At 41.2% G+C, this 18,994-nt stretch overlaps 1 protein-coding gene across 2 annotated transcripts in view; it reads right to left on the bottom strand.

The window, feature by feature from the left end:
* AGO4 (argonaute 4, RISC catalytic component) overlaps positions 1-18,994 on the bottom strand; it is a 53,407-nt gene that overhangs the window by 20,007 nt on the left and 14,406 nt on the right. For both annotated transcript variants that reach the window (XR_003115990.1, XM_025360283.1), the window contains exons 3-13: positions 16,600-16,720; positions 14,098-14,279; positions 13,776-13,912; positions 13,531-13,665; positions 12,752-12,839; positions 8,724-8,871; positions 8,367-8,486; positions 8,113-8,241; positions 7,722-7,855; positions 6,131-6,315; positions 4,371-4,530 (exon numbers count right to left, since the gene is read on the bottom strand). Coding sequence is in view for 1 of the 2 variants with exons in the window: in XM_025360283.1 (XP_025216068.1) it covers positions 4,371-4,530; positions 6,131-6,315; positions 7,722-7,855; positions 8,113-8,241; positions 8,367-8,486; positions 8,724-8,871; positions 12,752-12,839; positions 13,531-13,665; positions 13,776-13,912; positions 14,098-14,279; positions 16,600-16,720 (1,539 nt within the window). In the remaining variant the exon portion in view is untranslated. The remainder of the gene's footprint in view (positions 1-4,370; positions 4,531-6,130; positions 6,316-7,721; positions 7,856-8,112; positions 8,242-8,366; positions 8,487-8,723; positions 8,872-12,751; positions 12,840-13,530; positions 13,666-13,775; positions 13,913-14,097; positions 14,280-16,599; positions 16,721-18,994) is intronic.

The following is an 18,994-nucleotide window of genomic DNA, read 5'->3' as shown; positions in this document are numbered from 1 at the left end:
CTCCACCTCAAAACAAAACAAAACAAAACAAAACAATATCCTTTTTTATTTTTTTTTTGAGACAGGGTCTCACTCTGTTGCCCAGGCTGGAGTGCAGTGGCATGATCTCAGCTCACTGCAGCCTCAACCTCCCGGACTCAGGTGATTCTCCCACTTCAGCCTCCCAGGTAACTGGGATAAATTCTTAAAGGTAGGATTTGGGACTGTGAGTGTTAATTCTTCAAGTGTAATTTAAGAGGCATCCCATACTTGACAATCTCATATAACAGGTACTAAAGGTGAGGTCCCATGGGAGAAGAGGCTGTGTCCCATTTATCTCTCTGTATTATCACAGAACATAAGCCTGGCACAGAGAAGTTAATAACAGTGGACATATATAGGCAACATACATATACATAACAGCTTACATATACAATGTATCAGCCACTATGCTAAGCACTTCACATGTGTTAACTCATTTAGTCCTTACGATTTTATGAGGGTGGTACAATTATTATCTCAATTTTTCCAGATAAAAAATAAGACATAAGAGGATAAAGAATGTTCCCAAGATCACACAGCTAGGAGTGGAAAAGCTGGAATCCCAACCCAAGAAGTCTAATGCCAAAGTATGCACTCTAAGCCACTACACTATATTGTCTTAAATGTTTGGGGTAAAATTTTTGTTTGTTTGTTTGTTTTTTGAGACGGAGTCTTGCTCTGTTGCCCAGGCTGGAGTGCAGTGGCGCAATCTCGGCTCACTGCAAGCTCCGCCTCCCAGGTTCACACCATTCTCCTGCCTCAGCCTCCTGAGTAGCTGGGACTACAGGCGCCCGCCACCGCGCCCGGCTAATTTTTTGTATTTTTAGTAGAGACGGGGTTTCACCGTGGTCTCGATCTCCTGACCTTGTGATCCGCCCGCCTTGGCCTCCCAAAGTGCTGGGATTACAGGCGTGAGCCACCGCGCCCAGCCTGTTTGGGGTAAAATTAAATGAAGACAGACTTTAGGTTAACTTCCCCTATGTCCCATATATCTCATCACTAATGTTTAAGGAGGGATTTATTTACCTAGAAGTTTCATTCAAGGACAAAAATGAAAACTGTGTTGGGAGGCTGAGTGGGTGGATTGCTTGAGCTCAGGAGTTTGAGACCGATGTGGGCAACATGGAGAAACCTCGTCTGTACCAAAAATACAAAAAATAAGCTGGGCATGGTGGTGCACGCCTGTGGTCCCAGCTAGCTGGGAGGCTGAGGTGGGAAGATTGCTTGAGCCCAGGAGGCGGAGTTTGCAGTGAGCCAAGATTGTGCCACTGCACTCCAGCCTGGGTGACAAGGTGAGACCCTGTCTCAAAAAAATAAATAAATAAATAAGAAACAAGAAATCAATTAATCAAGTTGACAAAATATGGTAAGATTAAATTTTAAAAAAAGAAAGAATTGTGATATGATTGTATAAGAGCAAGGCACTCAATTTCATCTTCAAGTATGGCAATGACTAACACTACAGCCCCAAATTTAACTCTTCAAATCACTTTCACACATAGGATTTCACAGAGAAACAACACTTTCAAGTTAACAAGGCAGATATTATTATCTTGATAGATAAGGAACTGAGGCCCAGAGATACTAGAAATTCACATGAGTAACAATGCTCAAATCTCCCAATTTCCAGCTAGCATATCCCTGTCTTGCCTTGGTGTTTGTTTACTCTAGAGTCAATCTGACAAACTCAAATTTAAACAAACAAACAAACAAAACCTATGAAGGGAGGGGCAGACAGGGTTTCTTTTTTTTCTTTTTTTTTTTTTTTTGAGACGGAGTCTCGCTCTGTCGCCCAGGCTGGAGTGCAGTGGCCGGATCTCAGCTCACTGCAAGCTCCGCCTCCAGTGGAGGCGGAGTTCACGCCATTCTCCTGCCTCAGCCTCCCGAGTAGCTGGAACTACAGGCGCCCGCCACCTCGCCCGGCTACTTTTTTGTATTTTTTTTAGTAGAGACGGGGTTTCACCGTGTTAGCCAGGATGGTCTCGATCTCCTGACCTTGTGATCCGCCCGTCTCGGCCTCCCAAAGTGCTGGGATTACAGGCTTGAGCCACCGCACCCAGCCAGGGTTTCTTAAAAGAACATAAAAAGATTGATTCAACTCAGTCCTATTAACATTTTCTGTTCATCAAAAAGCCACTGTTGACCAGGCATGGTGGCTCACACCTATAAATCCAACACTTTGAGAGGCCGAGGTAGAAGGATCGCTTAAGCCTAGGAGTTCAAGACCAGCCTGGACAACATAGCAAGACCTCATCTCTAAAAAAAATTTAAGGCCAGGCATAGTGGCTCATGCCTATAATCCCAGCACTTTGGGAGGCCAAGGTGGGCCGATCGCTTGAGGTCAGGAGTTCAAGACCACCAGCCTGGCCAACAAGGTAAAGCCCTGTCTCTACTAAAAATACAAAAATTAGCCAGGTATGGTGGTGTACGCCTGTAATTCCAGCTACTTGGGAGGCTGAGGCACGAGAATTGTTTGAACCCAGGAGGCGGAGGTTGCAGTGAGCCAAGATTGCATCACTGTACTCCAGCCTGGGTGACAGAGTGAGACTCTGTCTCAATAAATAAATAAATAAATAAATAAATAAATAGGCAGGCATGGTGGCACATTCCTGTAGTCCCAGCTACTCAGGAGACTAAAGTGGGAGAATCGCTTGAGCTGGGGAGATGGAGGCTGCAGTGAGTCATGATTGCCTCACTGTGCTCCAGCCTGGGTGACAGAGTGAGAGCTTGTCTTAAAAAGAAAAAACAGAAAACCGACAATGTATGAGAGTGAAAAGGCAAAACACAGACTAGGACAAGATAATCTGCCTATCCTGTTTGCCTATAGGATATCTGTATCTTGTGAAGGACCAGAAATCACAAAGAACTACTACAAATTAATAAAAAAGACTCACAACCCAATATAAAAAAATGAGCAAAGGACTGAACAGGTCCATTATAAAAGAAGATGTTCAGGCTAGGCATGGTGGCTCATGCCTGTAATCCCAGCACTTTGGGAGGCTGAGGCAGGAGGATTGTTTGAGCTCAAGAGTTCTAGACCAGCCTGGGCAACAGGACAAAACCCTATCTCTACAAAAAATAAAAACATTAGCTGAGCATGGTGGTATGAGCCTGTAGTCCCAGCTACGTGGGAGGCTGGGGTGGGAGGATCAGTTGAAGGCCAGGAGTTTGAGTCTTCAGTGAGCCATGATCACATCACTGCACTCCAGCCTGGAAGACAGATACCTTGTCCCAGAAAACAAAACAGGCCAGGTGCGGTGGCTTACGCCTGTAATCTCAGCACTTTGGGAGGCTGAGGCAGGCGGATCACTTGAGGTCAGGAGTTCGTGTCCAGTCTGGCCAACATGGTGAAACCCTGTCTCTACTAAAAATACAAAAAAAGTAGTGGGGCATGGTAGTGTGCACCTGTAATCCTAGCTACTCAACAAGCTGAGGTGGGAGCATTGGTTGAACCTGGGAGGTGGAGGCTGCAGTGAGCCAAGATCATGCCATTGCACTCCAGCCTGAGTGACAGAGTGAGACTCCATCTCAAAACAAAACGAAACAAAAAAAACAAATGAAGATGTCCAAATGGCTAATGAGCATATGGAAATGTGCTTAACATCATTACTCATCAAGGGAATACAAATTAAAACTATAATGAGATACTATTATCCCCAACCAAAATGGCTAAAATTAAAAGGACTGATACTACCAAGTGTTGGTAAGAATATAGAGCAACTAGAACTCTCAGTGTAAGTGTAAACTGGTACAACCACTTTGGAAAACTATTTGACTATATCTATTAATAGTAAACATATGTATTCTCTGTAACTCAGTAATTACACTCCTGGAATTCCACACAAGAGAAAGAGTATTTCAGTTCACCAAAAATGTAGAATTGTATAATGAATGTATGAAAATATCCATCAATAGTAGAATAAATTAAAATTGTGTGGTTTATTCATGTAATGAAATAATACACAACAATGAAAAAGAATAAACTACTCCTAAGTGCAACAACACAAATGAATCTCACAGACATAATGTCGAGCAAAAGAAGACCGACACAAAATAGTACATACTGTATGATTCCATTTATATGAAGCTCAAAAATGGGCAAAAGTAATCTAGATAACTGACAGACATCAGAATGGTGGTCACTTGTGGGGGTTATCTATTTGGAGGGGCCATAAGGAAGTCTGATGGGGTGCTGGAAATGTTCTATATCTTTATTTGGGTGTTGGGTATATGGGTGCACATATATACAAGAGAAAAGGTAATCTAGATGCATATATATTTGTGTGTTTTCCTGTAAATTATGTAAGTTAGATCTTAAACAAAAGTGGGGAAAGCATTCAGAATCTTACCTTTGATGAGGCACAAGCACATTGTTAATTCCTCCAAGTTTTGCATTTATCTTCAGGCAAAGATTGGAAAGGGTTTGAGGTGAGGTCTTCACTACATTTTTTACTTGGACACACTGTGTGGCCATACCTAGAAGGGTATCTCCAACACGTTTCACCTCCGCTACAAAAATAATTTATTAATTTTAACATGTTTAAATGGTCTCTTAATTACTAAAAGCAAAAGGAAAAAAAACCCACACATTAACTTTATAACCTACTATATACTGTACACTGTGCTAGATGCTTCTCATGTATCTTCCTTTTATCTGCTAAACCCCCAGGGCAATTTTTCCCCGTGTTTGGATAGGCCCTCCCTTCTCTCCTTTTTTCCCTCCTGCAGGCCCTGCAGCCAGCCTGCTTCCTTTATTCTCTGTACTGCCTGCCATGACTTGCTCAGTTCCTTCATGCGCCTCTTCCCACATGACTGATTTAGCAAAAGAATCAATCTTCCCAGCTCCTCCCTCTCAGTACACACACCGGCCCTTTGAATTTTATTTTATTTTGTTTTTTTGCTTTTTTTTTTTCTTTCTCTAAGTACTAGAGATAACTGTAGAGAGAAGGTTAAAGACATTTTATAAAGTTTAAAACTGGGGCCAGGCACAGTGGTTCACACCTGTAATCCCAGCACTTTGGGAGGCCAAGGCGGGTGAATCACTTGAGATCAGGAGTTCAAGACCAGCCTGGCCAACATGGTGAAACCCCATCTCTACTAAAAATACAAAAATTAGCTGGGTGTGGTGGCATGCGCCTGTAGTCCCAGCTACTTGGGGGGCTGAGGCAGGAGAATCACTTGAACCCAAGAGGCAGAGGCTGCAGTTAGTCAAGATCGTGCCACTGCAATACAGCCTGGATGACAGAGCAGGACGCTGCCTCAAAAAAAAAAAAAAGAAGTTTAAAACTGGCTGGGCGTGCTGGCCCATGCCTGTAATCCCAACGCTTTGGGAAGCCAAGGCAGGTGGATGACTTGAGCCCAGGAGTTCAAGACCATCCTGGGCAACATGACAAAACCCTGTCTCTACAAAAAATACAAAAAGTAGCTAGGCGTGGTGGTGGGCACCTGTACTCCCAGCTACTTGGGAGCCTGAGATGGGAGAATCACTTGAGCCTGGGATTTTGAGGCTGAGATAAGCGGTGATCATGACACTGCACTCCAGCCTGGGTGACAGAGCTGAGATCCTGTCTCAACAACAATAATAGTTCCTACATCCCTTACTTAAATGATAGCCAAAATAACTTTATATCATTCTTCTTATAATAGATACAAACTAAGCAAATCCTTTTCTGGAAGTGGCACTCTTCCTCACTCTCATATTCCTAAGTGCTTTTCACCAAATATTTCCAGTTCTCTCAGCTTCCAGGACTATGGTAGTATCACACTACATTCTCAACCCCCATCCCCACTGCTCCCACGCAAGTTGGGTAAGGCCATATGGCTGGTTGTGGCCAAGGAGTTGCAGAGAGAAAAAAAAATGTGTGGCCAGCAACACTCTAAATAGCAGCTGCTCTGCCAAGCTGGGTCCCCAAGTGGAGATGACATGATGACACAGAGCAGAGGCGGCAGTCTACCTTCAGTGGATGCATAACAGGAGCAAGAAACAAATCTTTGTTGTTGTGAACCACTGAGAGTTTGAGGTTTGTGACTGCAGCATAACCTAGCTTATCCTGACTGTTGTATCTACTGCTTGAAATCATCCCTCATTCAGCATTAAAAGGGTCCATACCATATACTGGTGTCTTTCCAGGCAGGATAACCACTATTAGCTGTAGGCCCACATAAGTCATTTTCAGATGTTTAAACATAGGCTCCACACTGTCTGCACCTTGTGCATACTTGCAGAAACATGGCTGACCCTGGATGGGCATTCCTGCATCCTTAGAGATTTTACGCAGTTGGTCAGTGAAACTCCTGTTAAAATAGAACCAGTAGCACAGTTTTTTCGTTTCAGAGTACATTTCTAGCATTCATTTTCCTCTGAAATACTTCCTTCAGTTTTGTAAATTCTTAGCCAAATTTAGAAATGAACAAATAAATAAAAATCTTTAACTGGTTGCCGGAAATGGACTGGCAATTGCAATTAAACTTGTGATTTAAGTTGCAATTAAACAGAAAAGAATCTGTATTACTAAGCTATCAGATTATCAATTGAAATTTTTAAATAATTATGCCCAGCTGAACTAGAATAGCACTACTGTTTAAAGATCTTTTAAACATTCAAATCAATATTCCAGACTGAAGAAAAGCAGGGTCAAAATTTCAGGTAACATGCATTTTGGTAAGCCTGGTACAGAAATAGCTGGGTAAGCCTGTACTCAACTGAGAACACAGAAACATGCTGTTACAAAATCAGTGTATTTAGCACTACATTCAAACTTGGAACAGATTTGGTTCAATAAAAATATCAAAAGAAATTATCACTTAAAAAAAGCGAAATTCACTTTGAAGTTTTAAATTTTAGATTTAAGAAGTTACTTCAATCTATGTATAAAGCTTTCAGAACATTCCTTTGGTGCATTTGCCAATATTTTGTAGAATTCCTTTCTTTCACTCTAGTTCCCTTTTCTTAAATTTTTTTCACTCTTCTCACTTTTTTTTTTTTTTTTTGAGATGGAGTCTTGCTCTGTCTCCAGGCTGGAGTGCAGTGGCGAGATCTCGGCTCACTGCAACCTCTGCCTCCTGGATTCAAGCGATTCCCCTGCCTCAGCCTCCCCAGTAGCTGGGACTACAGGCGCACACCACCATGCCTGGCTAATTTTTTGTATTTTAGTAGAGACGGGGTTTCACCACATTGGCCAGGATGGTCTTGATCTCCTGACCTCATGATCTGCCCACCTCAGCCTCCCAAAGTGCTGGGATCACAGGTGTGAGCCACTGCGCCCGGCCACTAACTACTACTTTTATATAGATAGCTGCATCTGTAAGATGTGAACCTACTCTTACCTAGAGACCTTGTGATAAAACAAGCTCATTAGTAAATTTTAATGATTAAAACTAAGGTAGTTTTTAATTTTAGCTGAAAAGATACAATTAATACCAAAGGAAGCTTCAATAAGAACTCAAGAATTTGCCAACCAACATTGCCTCCGCCTTGTTACTCAAATATTTTTGCTCTACATGTAAGGAAGCTGAGTCAGATTCTTAATGTAATTCCCAAGTTTGCAAATTACTATAATACAAGGTCTTTTTCGTATAGCCAGATGGTGTCACTATGGGAGTCAGGGATTTAGTGCCAGTGTACACAGCACATTCACATAAAGACAGTATTTTCATATCTGGAAGGGATATTACTAAGCTGAAAATATGAAGATACTCACTTTAGTAAATCTTCCCTACATTGTTTCTGAGGTGCAAAACAAGCAACTGCCCAAACTTTAATTTCAATGCCAGCATAAAACTGCTTTCCTCGCATGTCCCAGACACCCTGGTTGGGTGTGGCTACTGTTTTATTCTTTGAAAAAAAAAAAAAAAAAAAGAAGAAGAAGAAGAAGAAGAAACAAAAGAAAAGAGAAAAGACATTACAATCTAAGGCCATTTTACTGTTGATGAGTGAATAAACAAAATTCTATTAGGTATGAGCCAGAATACAAAAGGCAATAATGAATAAAACTATGGGTAAATTTAGTAGTGGCAGAGTAGAAAAACCTTGGATGATTCTCTTTTTGACTGGTTGTGGAAGAAGCTTGCTGAATAAAATAAAAAGCTTACCCGGCCTCCATATTGCAGCATTGGTGCTGGAAGTACCCTGCCTGTGAGCTCTGTCATTTCATTGTGGACAACAATACCAAATTCTTTAAGGTATGGATCAGGTCCACCCACCATACTGTTGCTCTTCACCTAAAGAACAGGAAAGCCTGCATATATAAAAACCAGAGAGTAACTGTGTCCCAGGAGGAGTTTTCTATTCTTTTGTTTCTTGTTATCTCAAAGCTAGCTCATCTTGAAGACCATGCCTTACTGACCAGTCTACTGATCTCTTCCTGTCTGTCAGGAGCAGATCTTGCTGTAGCTTTGATCATTGTGGAAGTCTGATTGTCTGTGAGCTTCTTGATACATCGCTGTCCTGCCACTATATTACAGACCTGCCAACAAACAAAGAGAGATTGGTTTGTGTAAAGGGTTCTACATCTTAAACCTTTGCTAAACCGTATCTTACATCCTCCATTTCCAAAAAAATTAAAATTTGGTTATATAGTGAAATCATTTGCCAAAAATATTTTAGAAATTAACACTAAATTTCACCACTAGTTTAGAACTCTACTTAAAAATATATACTCATTCAAGAGATCAGCAAATTGGCAAAAGAAAATTTAACTTACCTCAAGTGGCAAGTATGTATGCTTTTGTTCTTGTCCCACTTGGAGACAGGGAAGATGGGGGTATTTCAGCTGCAGACTATACTTTTGCTTAAAATACTGAGCTACTGTACATTCCATAGCTTGACCGTTTTCTAGCTGCAAAGGAAAACTATAGGAGAGAATGTCTTTTTTAGAATATTTCTTCAAGTTCTTTCTTTTCTTCTATTTTCTTTTTCTTTCTCTGTTTTTTTTTTTGTTTGTTTATTTGTTTGTTTGTTTGTTTTTTTTTTTTTTTTGAGACAGAGTCTTACTCTGTCGCCCAGGCTGGAGTGCATGGCATGATCTCAGCTCACTGCAACCTCCACCTCCCAGGTTCAATGGATTCTCATGCCTCATCTTCCCAAACAGCTGGGATTACAGGCATGTGCTACCATGCCCAGCTAATTTTTGTAATTTTAGTAGAGATGGGGTTTCACCACATTGTCCAGGCTGGTCTCGAACTCCTGACCTCAAGTGATCCACCCACTTCGGCCTCCCAAAGTGCTGGGATTACAGGCGTGAGCCACTATGCCCAGCCAAATTCTTTCTTTTCTAAACAATAAACAAACAAAGCCCACTAATAATTCCCACCTTCATTAGTCGCGTAAAAAACAAAGGTCAATTTTTTTTTTTATTTTGAGACAGAGACTCCCTCTGTTGTCCAGGCTGGAGTGCAGTGGCACCATCTTAGTTCACTGCAATCTCCGCCTCCCAGGTTCAAGCGGTTCTCCTGCCTCAGCCTCCCGAGTAGCTGGGATTACAAGTGCATACCACCACTTGTAATTTTTGTATTTTTAGTAGAGACGAGGTTTCACCATGTTGGCCAGGCTGGTCTCGAACTCCTGACCTCAAGTGATCTGCCCACCTCAGCCTACCAAAGTACTGGGATCACAGGCGTGAGCCACTGTGCCCAGCCAAATTCTATCTTTTCTAAACAATAAACAAACAAAGCCCACTAATAATTCCTACCTACATCAGTCACTTAAAAAACAAAGGTCAATCTTTTTTTTTTTGAGACAGAGACTCCCTCTGTTTTCCAGGCTGCAGTGCAATGGCACCATCTTGGTTCACTGCAATCTCCGCCTCCCAGGTTCAAGCAGTTCTCCTGCCTCAGCCTCCCGAGTAGCTGGGATTACAGGCGTCTGCCACCACGCCTGCCACCATGATCAGCTAATTTCTGTATATTTAGTACAGACAGGGTTTCACCATGTTGGCCAGGCTGGTTTTGAACTCCTGACCTCTAGTGATCTGCCTGCCTCGGCCTCCCAAAATGCTGGGATTTAGAGGCATGAGTCACCGTGCCCAGCCTGTTAATCTTGCTTTCTTAACTGCCACAGCATTACAAAGTAATGGTGCAGTAAGGGTCATCTATGTGATATTTAAATATATGAGTTATAATCTTTCAGCAAAGATTACATACGTCTATAGGTCTAATTATTCTGACAGGGTTATGTGAAATAATTAAATAATGAAAAGAACAAAATGCTACAATTCTCAACAGTGACTTCATAAGGTTTTGGCAACTTTTTTTTTCTGAGAAAGAAGTCAATGGTATAATATAAATAATACATGAAATACCACTTTACTACTCTTAAGAAATTCATGTAGTGTGTACATGAGGTCATACTGAAGAACTTATTCAAATCAGACTGAAATAATACACTTTATTTCTCCAGAAGCCACCTGAAAATTTCACCTATCTGGACAAAGCCCTCTGGGTGATTTTGATATGCACTAAAGTTTGAAAATTAAGAATCATGAATCTAAAACAAAGTCAGACTAGAATATAAGCAAAAAAAGGTGTGTGTGTGGGGGGCTCTGAGTAACCAAAATAATGTAAATGTAGTAAAGTGTATACTGTATATTTAACTCTTTATTTAGAAGAGCCAATATTTATGTTTATGTCAGACATGATCTTGATTACAAGAATAAGATACAGATAAAATTTTTAAAGCACTTTCACATATAGGGTCTCACTGAGGCACAGTTTTCAGTAGATTAGAAGTGTTGGGTGATGGGCCGGGCACAGTGGCTCACACCTGTAATCCCGGCACTTTGGGAGGCCAAGGCGGGTGGATTGCCTGAGGTCAGGAGTTCAAGACCAGCCTGGCCAACATAGAGAAACCCCGTCTCTACCAAAAATACAAAAAAGTAGCTGGGCATGGTGGCAGGTGCCTGTAATCCCAGCTACTTGGGAGGCTGAGGCAGGAGAATCACTTGAATCCAGGAGGCAGAGGTTCAGAGAGCAGAGATCGCGACACTGCACCCCATGCTGGGCAACAAGAGCAAAACTCCATCTCAAAAAAAAAAGCCAAAAAAAAAAACAAGAAGTGTTGGGTGATTAGGAAAATGAGATTGGGGAAATGGAAAGGAGTATGCTGCTGGAAGATGCCATAGACACCAACAGCTATAAGAAGTGACAGCTACCTACAAAGGGAGGGAGAGAAATCCACACAAAACACAAAGCAATAGATGTCTTCTCCCAGTCTGGCAACAAAGTGGGACCCCATTCCTATTAAAAATACAAAAATTAGCCAGGTGTGGTGGCACATGCCTGTAGTCCCAGATACTCAGGAGGCTAAGGTAGGAGGATTGCTTGAGCCCAGGAAGTTGCAGCTGCAGTGGGCCATGATGGTGGCAAGCACTATATATATACGTGAGTGCATATTTTTTTTAGAAGATACTTATATATATATAAAATGTCTTATCATATATTTTACTTATTTATATATATATATATGTCTTCTCCTGACAGCCTTATATGATATCTAGGCCTTAATAGATCTTTTGGGCCATGTATTAAGAATTACAACAGTAGGCTGGGTATGCTGGTTCACACCTGTAGTACCAGTACTTTGGGAGGCCAAGACAGGCAAACCATTTGAGCCCAGGAATTCAAGACCAGACTGGGCAACATAGCGAAACCCCACCTCTACAAAAAAAATTAGGTGAGTGTGGTGGTGCACGCCTGTAATCCCACTACTTGGAAGTCTGAGGTGGGAGGTTCACTTGAGCCTAGGAGGCGACAGAGTGAGATCCTGTCTTCAAAAGAAAAAAAAAAAAAAGAATGACAACAATATAATAAAAAAAGCTTATAATGACTCTGCATCATTAAATAAAAACATAGATTAAATAAACGTTAATCTATGTTTAACATATTCTACTTAAGAGGTAAATCGAATTAAAGGCAAGGAATGTGTTTTATAAATATCTCTACCAAAAATATTCAGAAAATGTTTTAAAACTTTCGTGTTAAAATCAAAGATTCTGGTGATCTTGAAAATTTCAGTATGAAATAACCAATTTCTTTCTTTTTTTCTTTTGAGATGGAGTTTCACTCTGTCACCCAGGCTGGAGTGCAATGGCGTGATCTCAGCTCACTGCAAACTCCACCTCCCAGGTTCAAGCGATTCTCTTGCCCCAGCTTCCCAAGTAGCTGGGATTACAGGCACCTGCCACCAAGCCTGGCTAATTTTGTAGTTTTTAGCAGAGACAGGGTTTCAGCATGTTGGCCAGGCTGGTCTTGAACTCCTCACCTCAGGTGATCCACCTGGCTCGGCCTCCCAAAGTGCTGGGATAACAGGTGTGAGCCACCGCGCCCGGCCAAGATAACCAATTTCTTTTCTTTTCTTTTCTTTTTTTTTTTTTTGAGACACAGTCTCGCTCTGTTGCCCAGGCTGGAGTGCACTGACATGACCTCGGCTCACTGTAACCTCTGCCTCCCAGGTTCAAACAATTCTCTGTCTCAGCCTCCCAAGTATCTGGGATTGCAGGTGCCTGCCACCACACCTGGCCAATTTTTTTTGTATTTTTAGTAGAGACGAGGTTTCACCATCTTGGCCAGGCTGGTCTTGAACTCCTGACCTCGTGATCCACCCACCTCAGCCTCTCAAAGTGCTGGGATTACAGGTGTGAGCCACTGCGCCCAGCCAATAACCAATTTCTTAAATGATTACAGTAGCTCCGTTACTAAAAATGTAATTGTATTATTTTAGATATGGTTAACATACGTTTGATGACTGGCTGGCCGTCTAGTCACATTACAAACTCGGTATTTTCGTTTCATCTGTCCACAGTGGGTCACCTCAACTTTGAGACCTGAAATTTTTTTTAAAAGGCAAAACATCAGTTAATTAAAATCATAGTGACAAAAACAGATTCAAATGTTGTCTTCAAAATGTCATGACATTGTACAGGATAAAAATTCCAAGAATATGGGGACAATTTCATCATTATAGGCAAAAAACCTGAGCTAAGCAGAATAAATTAGAACTCAGATGACCTAAGATGCTCAATCTACTTTAGTTTATTATTTCATCCAATAAATATTTATTAAGCATCAACTATGTTCTGACAGTGATTTTCAGGTCTGGAGACAGCTTCATGAAGTTTATGTTCTGGTGAGGGAAGCTAACTAATAACAAGTAAAGAAGAAAAGAAATTCCAGAAGGGTAATAAATGAATTTATGTTATTCTATTAAAATGGAAGTTTTTAAGTGGGTAAGGGTAGCATTTACTGAGTGCCTGATATGTGACAGGTACTATGCTAGAAAGCTTTATAAACCTAATTGCATTTAATTCTCACAACAATTCTACAAGGTACATATTATTATCTTTACCTTAGAGATGAATACACTAAGGTTCACAGTGGTTAAGGAACTTGACCAAGGTCCCACTGATAGAACTGATTGGCCTGAGACCGAAGCCCAGGTCTGTGTGACTCCAGAGCACAGGCTCCTTGCAGCATGCTGAGCTGCTTCTCCAAGACTACATTAATGCAAACACTTACCTCTGATTTCTTTGGTAAACTTGACACGCTGGGAGTCTGTTAGAGGTTTGGTCTGTTCATTGATGTTCTGAATGTCTAAAACCTCACACATGAACTCAATGATAGGCTGAGCCCGGTAGAAAGCAGTTGCAGATACTAACGAACAGAGAAGGATGCTTAACTTCAGGTAAAAAGGAAGGGCCAAAACAAACAAACAAACAAAAACCAGCCCAAAGAGTTATCGGATAAAGAGAGTTCCATCCTACCATCAATGTTGAGCATCATATTCCACATGGCAGGTCTCACAGACTGATGAAAACCAAACCAGACCTCCCTTCCCCCTCCCAGAGGGTGGTAGTAACCTTCAGGGGGTGAGAAAAAGGAACGGCCCACTGGGGTGTACCTGAAGAAACAAGAGTTTGCATGTGTCATATTAAACATATGAAAGTTCCTTCATTTCACTCTCAACTCTGGGAGCTGAAATCAAATTTGAACTATGACTTACGTAGACATTTTTCAATGGCTCCAGTGCAATCTACCAAAAAAGTCTGACATTTGTAGGAAAATAATCCAAACCAAAGTACTAACCTCATGGAGGGAAGGTGTCTTGTGATAACATCGAGTGCTTGTACTGAGTCATCTGGGACTTCATTCAAGTGCCCAGCCAAAGCTTCTAAAAGCAACTGAAGGCTCACAACTGACACCCACTGAACAGACACTTTAAAGGTTTGGTCTTTACCCTCGCCTGGAAGAGTCACCTCCATATCAACCTAAAGAAAAAAACACATGAATACAAGCATAAATGTTTACAATGGCTGTGGGAAAGATCCCAAGAATATGCAGTATGATATACGCATAAGGATATTTCTTTTAACATTTTTTATAATTGCATAACATTGGAAACAACTTAAGTGTCCATGAGAAGGGGAATAATTTAATACGTAACATTATACAGTAGTGAAAAAACAAGGTAGATGTTACAACATGGATGAACCTTGAAAATATTATGCTAAATAAAACAAGCCAGGTACAAAAAGGCAAATATTTCATGATTCTATTTCTATGAAGTACATTGAATAGTCAAATTTAAAGAGATAGAAAGTAGAACAGTGGTTATCAGGGACCAGAGACAGTAGCATATGGGGAATTATTGTTTAATAGGTACAGAGTTTTTGTTCGGAATGATGAAAAAGTTCTGAAAATGCATAGTGATGATGGATGCACAACAATGTGAATGTACATAATGCAATTAAACTGTAACATAAAATCGTAATTTTTTTTTGAGACAGGGTCCTGCTCTGTCATCCAAGCTGGAGTGTAGTGGTGCAATAATAACTAATTCTAGCCTCAAAGTCCTGGGCTCAAGGGATCCTCCCACATTAGCCTCCCGAGTAGCTGGAACTACAGGTGCACACCACCAGGCCTGGCTAATTAAAACAATTTTTTTTTTTTTTTGGTAGAGATGGGTCTCCCTGTGTTGCTCAGGCTGGTCTCAAACTACTAGCCTCAAGCAATCCTCCCACCTTGATCTCGCACAGCACTGGGATTTTTGGCTGGGTGAAGCACTACACCCAGCCAAAAATAGTAAATTTTATATTATATATTATTTTACAACAATAAAAAACAAATTTGAAAAAAATAAGGTAGATATAAATGTATAGAAATGGAAAGATCTTTCAGACATATTGTTAAATGAAAAGCAAATCCTAGAATGACATGCAAAACAGTAAGAATATGCATCAACATATGTATAAATAGCTAATATACATAACATATCTAAAAAGATACATACCAAACTACTATAGTAGTTTCCTTTGAAAAGGAAAATGGAAGTAAGGGTGCAGATAAGTGGGGGAGGCAGTAAATCACAGCATTTCTAGATTGTCTGGATAAGTTTATTATGAGCATATGTTCACACAGTACTTTTCTAATTTAAAAAAATAAACATTTAAAAAAGTATTGTGCTATTATAATCTATTTTCATAAGTGAGTATTATATAGTTTTCTATAATTTACAAAACCCTGTTGTTCAGATTCAGGTAGTTCTTTGTTAAAGCACATGGTTAATGTTAGAAATTATGTAAAGATGACATAATCCACCTAAATCCTAATGCTCATCTCATTTTCAATTATCAGTTAACTGAGACAAGAGAATATGGACAGAATAACAAATCTATCATCACTATAAAAAACAACTCTGGCCGGGTACGGTGGCTCATCACTGTAATCCCAGCACTTTGGGAGGCTGAGACAGTGGATCACCTGGGGTCAGGAGTTTAACACCAGCCTGTTCAACATGGTGAAACCCCGTCTGTACTACAAAAAAAAAAAAAAAAAAAAATTAAGGCCAGGCACGGTGGCTCATGCCTGTAATCCCAGCATTTTGGGAGGCTGAGGTGGGTGGATCACCTGAGGTCAGGAGTTCAAGACCAGCCTGGCCAACATATAGTGAAACCCCCATCTCTACTAATAAAGTACAAAAATGAGCTGGGCGTGCTGGCACACGCCTATAGTCCTAGCTACTTGGGAAGCTGAGGCAGGAGAATCACTTGAACTCAGGAGGTGGAAGTTGCAATGAGCCGAGATTGCACCACTGCACTCCAGCCTGGGCGATAGAGCAAGGATCCATCTCTCAAGGAAAAAAATAAAAGAAAAATTAGCCAGGCATGGTGGCACATGCCTGTAATCCCAGCTACTCAGAAGGCTGGGGCAGGAGAATCATGTCTGGGAAGCAGAGGTTTCAGTGAGCAGAGACCAAACCACTGCACTCCAGCCTAGGCAACAGAGCAAGATCCCATCTCAAAAAAAAAAAAAAAAAAAATTCTAAGAATTGATGTGTTATTAGAGAAACTTTTATTTCTGCTCACATACAGATTTTTTAAAACCGAGAAATGACAGTTGTACATACTTTTGGGGTACATGTGGTATTTTGATATCTGTATGCAATGTGTAATAATGAAATCAGGGTAATTAGGATATCACCACCTCAAACATTCATCTTTTTTGTGGGTGTTGGGAAGAAAAGGAAACATTTTTGTCATGTATAATTACTACTAAATGAACTAAGTATTTCTTGTTTTTAACACTTACCCTATCCCGTCCGATTGGTAGTGGATGCGCTGTGTACATGTTTCTTTTGCCATCATACCCAGGCTGCCGATCACCAAATATTTGCATCTTGAAGTGCCGCACCATTGTATCTACTACCTCCCTTCACAGTAATGGAGATAATGGCAATTAGCTTTCAGAAATGGTGCACAGTAAGAAAAGCATCATCATACCTTAATCATTTAAATTTGGTTCAGTATTACTTGGAAAAAGTAAGAGTTAAGGTTACAACTGATTCGAGAACTTTAAAAAATAGTTAACTAAAGAAAGGTAGCAACAAGTGAAGAAAAACAACTATAAGATGATATCAGAAGTGGGGAATAAAAGGAAAGCGAGAATAACATTTATAGTATCCTCTCAACCTCCTCTTTCCAAAATCCTCTCCTATGATAAACACAGCCTTATAAGAATAACCTGGCTGGGGCCGGGCGCGGTGGCTCACGCCTGTAATCCCAGCACTTTGGGAGGCCGAGGCGGGCAGATCACGAGGTCAGGAGATTGAGAGCAGCCTGGCTAACACGGTGAAACCCCGTCTCTACTAAAAATACAAAAAATTAGCCGGGCGTGGTGGCAGGCGCCTGTAGTCCCAGCTACTCAGGAGGCTGAGGCAGGAGAATGGTGTGAACCCAGGAGGCGGAGCTTGCAATGAGCTGAGATCGCACCACTGCACTCCAGCCTGGGTGACAGAGCGAGACTCCGTCTCAAAGAAAAAAAAAAGTGTAATCCCAGCACTTTGGGAGGCTGACGTGGATGCATCACTTGAGGTCAGGAGTTCGAGACCAGCCTGACCAACACAGTGAAATCCTGTCTCTACTAAAAATACAATATTAGCTGGGCATGGTGGATGCCTGTAATCCCAGCTACTCGGGAGGCTGAGGCAGGAGAATCGCTTGAACCTGGGAGGCGGAGGTTGTGGTAAACCAAGATCGTACCATTGCACTCTAGCTTGGTCAACAAGAGCGAAACTCCATCTCAAAAAAAAAAAAAAAGAATAACCCATCTTACATATCTAAGTTTGACACAGAGGTACATCACTGACGATAAGTTTTTCATCAAATCATTATCCTGGCTGGGTGCAGTGGCTCACGCCTGTAATTCCAGCACTTTGGGAGGCTGAGGCGGGTGGATCACTTGAGGTCAGGAGTTCAAGACTAGCCTGGCCAACATGGTGAAATCCAGTCTCAACTTTAAAAAACTACAAAACTTAGCCAGGCATGGTGTAATCCCAGGTACTTGGGAGGCTGAGGCATGACAATCGCTTGAATCCAGGAGGTTGCAGTGAGCTGAGATTGCACCACTGTACTCCAGCCTGGGCAACAGAGTAAAACTATGTCGAAAAAAAAAAAAAAAAAAATCCTTATCCAGGTATATTCATTTTGAGAAAGAGAATCAGCAGGAATTCAAAAATCTGAGGATCAGTAAATCTAAGATCCATGATACACAAACAAATAAGTCAACCCCTTTGCCTTATGCTAGTGATTTATTGTCTTATTCCAAAGTGCTTATTCCAAGCAGTGTAGACAAGGGAATGTTGTAAAATATTCTCTTTTCTTTTTTTTTTTTTTTTTTTGAGACGGAGTCTCGCTCTGCCGCCCAGGCTGGAGTGCAGTGGCCAGATCTCGGCTCACTGCAAGCTCCGCCTCCCGGGTTTACGCCATTCTCCTGCCTCAGCCTCCCGAGTAGCTGGGACCACAGGCGCCCGCCACCTCGCCCGGCTAGTTTTTTGTATTTTTTAGTAGAGACGGGGTTTCACCGTGTTAGCCAGGATGGTCTCGATCTCCTGACCTCGTGATCCGCCCGTCTCGGCCTCCCAAAGTGCTGGGATTACAGGCTTGAGCCACCGCGCCCGGCCAATATTCTCTTTTCAAAATGATTAATATAGCTTCTTTGTTTTTAGAATGAAAGTATTTTTCTCAATCAAGCATCCAGAGCTTTACTTAAGTGTTCTTGCATATATGCCAGATCACACTGTACACAGGCTGTGGAATAAATGCAGCGGCAAAAAAAATGGTGTATAGCGTTTAAGATATGGACAGACCAGGGTTTGTGAGATTTTTGAATGCTAGAGTCAATGAAAAGTTAGGTGCTTTGACTTAGCAATGTTAGTGAGTTTCATACGTGGGAACAATATCTTAAAAGCCAAAATACATCACAACTAGCTAACACATTTATATTACCAGAAACGAAATCTGTGGGAAAGTCATGTTTACGAACCAAATCATGCGACTGAAAAAAACTGATGGAGAGATGTGGTATCGTACAATCTCCATTTTGAAGAGCTAACTTAAGAGCTATACATTTTTACACTAGAAAAGAGTAATTTCTCATCTTACATTCTTTTTTTTTTTTTTTTTTTTTTGTGACTGGAGACGGAGTC

This window comes from Theropithecus gelada, chromosome 1 (genome assembly GCF_003255815.1).
Source record: "Theropithecus gelada isolate Dixy chromosome 1, Tgel_1.0, whole genome shotgun sequence".
NCBI classification, from domain to species: domain Eukaryota; kingdom Metazoa; phylum Chordata; class Mammalia; order Primates; family Cercopithecidae; genus Theropithecus; species Theropithecus gelada.
This window is presented reverse-complemented; position numbering and strand designations above follow the sequence as displayed.